This window comes from Sphaeroforma arctica (genome assembly GCF_001186125.1).
Source record: "Sphaeroforma arctica JP610 unplaced genomic scaffold supercont1.370, whole genome shotgun sequence".
Classification (NCBI taxonomy): domain Eukaryota; class Ichthyosporea; order Ichthyophonida; genus Sphaeroforma; species Sphaeroforma arctica.
The window spans coordinates 3,367-8,754 of NW_014040188.1; the positions used below are offsets into that span (position 1 = coordinate 3,367).

General features: G+C 44.5%; 1 protein-coding gene across 1 annotated transcript; it reads right to left on the reverse strand.

The window, feature by feature from the left end:
- Window positions 1–2,653: 2,653 nt before the first annotated feature.
- SARC_05668 (hypothetical protein) lies at window positions 2,654–4,671 on the reverse strand. The gene has a single exon (XM_014300458.1). The coding sequence runs from the start codon at window positions 4,617–4,619 to the stop codon at window positions 2,952–2,954; it is 1,668 nt and encodes a 555-aa protein (XP_014155933.1). The 5' UTR covers window positions 4,620–4,671; the 3' UTR covers window positions 2,654–2,951.
- Window positions 4,672–5,388: the final 717 nt, after the last annotated feature.

Here is a 5,388-nt window from a genome sequence, read left to right on the forward strand (position 1 = left end):
TATATGTGTGTGTGTGTGTGTGTGTGTGTGTGTGTGTGTGTGTGTGTGTGTGTGTGTGTGTGTGTGTCGTGTAATATATATATATATATACATATATATATGTATGTATGTATATATATATATATATATATATAACGAAATGCATGCGAGTAGTCTTATCGTGTAGTGACCGTCGTTATGAAAGCAATTTGCTGTAATTCGTCTGTGCCGTACGTAGCGTTACTGTACGGTTGCAGATCTATAGAACCCTTTCTGGTATATAACACCTAATGCTCGTTTGATGGCTGCTCAGGATGTCACTGGTCGTCACAAGCACTGTTCGTCGTGGTTATTGCATGTTAGGGTTTAGGGGTTTGTCTCCATGTTAGTTGCTCGACTTTAAACCGATCCACTCCAAGCTGCCCGTGTGCCGCATCCGCATTCTCGCACGTGGTCGTTACGTATTGCTATATATGTATAACTAGTTTGTATAATGGTGAGCAATCTACGTTTGTCCACGTGACCAATCGTGGCTAGCTCTTAGTCTTGCCATGGATGCCACTAGCACATACAACTGTGCGATATGCACGCACGTGCTCTGCCATTTTGTACCCCAATCGATTGCCACTCCGTTGTGCACATGGCTAGTCTGTGCGAATAGATCGGAACTCTCGAACGGGATTGGCGAATGCACACATGTACATTTACGCACGAGTTATTGTACACCTCCGTGATTCTCTGATATGTAAACACGTAGTGTATGATTCAAACTAGACACAACCATACGATGGTAGCACGCGTGGGTGATATTTTACCCACAGGCATAGCCATCAGCAACAGACTTAATTGTATGCTGTCGTTTCACTCGACTTATGACAGACAGCGACCATGACCGTAGCACACCTTCACACGTGGCCATTAGGGTTTAGTAGTTGTGTACGCACCTAATTGCCAGTCTCTAATGTTTTAGGGTTTAGGGTTTAGTAGTTTATGTACGCACCTACCTGCCAGTCTCTAATGCTGTATGATTTTGCGGTGCAGGTCAAGGCGGTTAAAACCACGTTACAAACGGAACTGCACAGAGAGGATGTGTGTAGCATCATAGACGATATAAATAAACTGGAGAAACAGAAACTAGAACTAGTATGTAGTTGTCTGGTTATGGTTTGTGGCGTGCGCGTCTCTTTTGTGATTCCATGTTGTGTCAAGTATGTCCACTCTGGGTTCTGGCAATCCGTTAAGTGGGTATGTGTATATGTCAAGTACATTCGCCAGTGTACGCATACTTGTGTGCTGTATGTAGTTATGCATCTATACGTAGCGCGTTTAACGTAACCGAATGCGTAAGAAACTGGAAGTGGTGTATGCGTGTTCTCTCTATATGTTCTGTGGGGTTCAGCTGTGTACCTTACGTTGATCATGTCCAACAATCGTCGGCACAGACAATTCGGTACTTGTTGGATAGTGCGTGTTTGGCACTCCCAGTAGAGGAAAATGAACACAAATGCTAAAGCCTAATTCAACACACACATTGCCCTTTGTAATATTTTGGAATATATATCTCTCACCTTGGCATCGTGGTAGCAATCCAGCTGCAGTCATTTGTATATATAAAATACACGCATAGGACATTGTCGTACGCGTGTTAATTGATTTGTCGATATTAAAATACATGCACGGTGCATTGGCGTACGCGTCTTAATTTTATTACACGTTCCATATCGCAGGCATCGCAGTACTATCAAGCAGGTCAAAGGTTTATGGATGAGCAGGATGTGGATGAGACAGAAATCTCGGAATTAACCAAACAACTCGATGACATCATTAAAGAGATAACCAGCTTAGACGAAGACTTAAAGCATGAAATGCGAGAATAAAAGTAAAGCATGATATTATAGGGCTCAAATGTCAGTCATGAGTTGTAGATATAATCACCGTGCTGGGTTGCCATGGTGATACTACGGAGGATTAGTAACTCCATTCTATACACCGACCATGAGCACGGCGTACGCCAGCAAACAAACGCACCAGTACGTACAGAGAAGAGAAAGCAGGTGCTATGCCACCAGTACTTCACTCAGGAATGGGTGTGTGTGCTTGTATGTGGCTACACGTTGCAGTACCCAATCGAACAGTCACAGTCGCCAGTGCGAAGGGTGCTCAGTTCACAGTCTCGCACATAATGGCCGCCTCCGAAACCGCACCCGTGTATTAGACACGGTGGAGACATCCGCTGCTATGCGTATGCTTCGGTGACTGAGATGAAATGATGATGGACCCCCCATACCAAATTCATCTGTCGCTACGCAGCCGATTAACGGACACACTGCCACGCACGGCTGTTGGATTGTTGCGACACTGTACAGTGAGCACACACACAGTACCTGGCACTACTGCCTGCGTACGTGTTTAGTATCAGCCAGTTTGCAATTAGCCACACCTCGGTATACATGAACTTGTTGTTGGCAGTAGAAAGCGGCGGATAGGATCCCTCCAATAGATGGAATGCACGAGTGCGAGCGCATGATGTATATACTGCAAAGCACTGGTACGTGTCCATGTGTAAGTATGTAAGTAAAAGCAATATCCGGCCTACACAAGTATGTATTCAATGGTGCTCAAAGTCACAGTTGTTCGCTAGATGTGCTACTACGTACGTTGCTATGAGTGTGTGTCGGAATTCAAATTGAATATCGCCAACTTACAATTACGCTTGTTGATTGGGCATTTTGATCTAGGGTGTTTTACTTGTAGCTAAATTCAACTTTTATACATATGAATCTATTTTCCACCGTGTCATTTTTTCCATATTATTTTTTATCTACAAGCAGTGCATGTATACAAGACGCGTTACAGATTCCTACTGTATGCGTACGTGTGTGTGCCACTGGCAACTTCACTCTTCTAGGCCCGGCACTCTTCTGCATCTACCTTCTTCTCGCAAGGACAAATCTAGATGCTGACAACACTTATTAGAATTGCAGAGACGCCGCGGGCTGTGGTGGATAAGCCCCACCAGTTATTTGGGGAACCACACAGCTCTGTGTATTTACAGGCGCATACACGCATTTGCCTGGTGTGATGTTCTTGCTCTGCATGTAGCTGACCACCTGGTCAGGAATTTCTCGAAGGGTAGCCTCAGCGATGTCGTTCATGTTAGTGAACTGTCTGAAGGGTACGAACTGAACCGTGTCACGTATCATGGTTTTGCCCTTAGTATCAATTAAAGGTGTAACGTCAGCATCTAACTTGTCCATTGAAGAGAAGTCTGCACTGCCCACTCCCACGATGACTATAGAGATTGCCTTAGCGGACGCTTCCACAATGGCATCGACAGTTTGCTGCAAGTCACAAATTTCGCCGTCAGTGAGTATCATCAACACCGTGTACGTCTGGTTGCCCTGGCTACATCCCTTGCTATCCTTCGTTGCACGCTTGATCACCTTGTTAAAGTAAGTAGGTCCGGATAACTGTACATTCTGCAATGCGTGTGAGTAGGCACCAAGCACTCCACCTACACCATGCGCCGCTGGGTTGATATTGCTGCCGTTCAATGGGAAACAGTGCGATGTCTCATTCGTGGCGGATAGATAGCCGCCAAAGCCAAACACCGGGAAATTTTGATCGTGGTCGTAGTTGGACAGAATTTGTCCCACTGATTGAATAGCGCGTACGTATTCATTTGGTGCTTGCGGGTTGTTGTAGTGCAACGACTGCGGGTATTTCACATCACCGTTGGAAGCGGTGAAGTCGACGCCGATCATCAGATTCATCTGAAGTCCTCCCCGAAGATAGTCTAGGAAGCCTGGTTGAGTGCGGATGTCGCATTTATGACACTCCAACACGCCCGAGTGTTTGTATTTCTTCTTCTTCTGTTGCTTTTTTTCGTTGATCAAGTGCATTGCACGACCACTCTGTAACCCAGCGATGGAGGTGGTGCAAGAACCAATGAAGTCCTCGCTACCATCGGCATCGTAGTCCAGACAGTCGATACGCAGCGTGCGGTTTATATCCCCATTAGCCAGTGCTTGTAGAGACACGGAAAACTGCGGCCACACTGGATTGCATGTGTTCTTGAGGTAGTCTGTCTTGTAGACTGCGTCAAACTTGCCGTTTACTCTCTGTCTGTATATGCGCAAGAAGGGATCGCTTTTTCCGAATAGCCCATCTTTGTTATCAAGTCCCGAGGCTTGAAATTCAACGTTCACAATCTGAATTGAGTCTACTACTACCTCAGAAGACACAAATAGCATGCCTGTCATAGAGCGCTTATTCTTCCGTTCCAAGCGCAGTTCCCTGGACATACCCGCACTTCCTATTATCTCACCTAGAGTACACTTAATTTCACCGATAATTTCTTGATCATTTAAAGCACCGTGAGTTTCATCCACATCTACCACAATAAACTTGAATTCCTGATTCTTCTCAAACATGTAGTCAACTCGTATAGACGTTGCAAAGACCGGATTCAAGTTATCCTTGATAATCTCGGTTTTACCAACGAGTATATCGTTCTTGAGCGCGCCACCCTCGCAAGAATACAACCAGATTTGTGGATCTGACTTGGATCTCACATCTAAATCAGCGAGGTCCTTGCATTTGAAAAACAAGTCAACCTTGGGTCCAATTATCTGTGCCATTCTGATCCTATATTCTTATATGGCTGACTGGTCTATAGTCTGTACCTGCACGCCTTTTATAACCACGCCCATATAATTGTCTCACGATGAGATGCGGTAATGAATCAATGCCGTCGCCAGTGGGACATCCAATCGACTATAATTTTTAGCAAAGAAACAGATCAAGAGATATGAGTCATACTCAAATGAGAATAAAATACAAAACATGGCAGCGACAGCAGCAGCCAGGCTACCAGAGCCTCAGCGGCTCAGTCCTCGGGGGTCGGGCCCGGGGCTCAAGCTCAAAGTATTTGTATATATAAACAAGTGTGTTAACCCTAAAACACTCATCGACTTCTGACTGGTAGGCTACAGTACTGAGGGGCAGGTCATGATGCTGACGGTGATCACTGATCCAGAGATCCAGACCGTTACCCGTTGCCGGCCGCAGCGGCGCCAAATTTCTAGACAAATAAACAACAAAGTAAAAGTAACTCGACCAATAGAATCAATCAAATGTGAAAGGAAACAAGAAAAACTCTGCTACTTTTACAATCATTGGATAATACCACAGTGGATACATATTATTTTTGATTTTTGATTTTGTTATGATTTTTGTAAAAACAAAATATAGTACCTATGAAACTGGAAACAACAAAATTAGGACCGTAGGCACTGGAAATGCTGTTTAAAAAGAAACTCACACATGTACATGTTTGGTATAGATAGTATACATATAGCATACGTAGATATATGTGTGTAATGGATATATAACATCCAGAATCCATCT

Bases quoted from the DNA above. Each gene is read 5' to 3' on its own strand.
- SARC_05668 (XM_014300458.1), bottom strand. From the start codon at position 4,619: ATGGCACAGATAATTGGACCCAAGGTTGACTTGTTTTTCAAATGCAAG.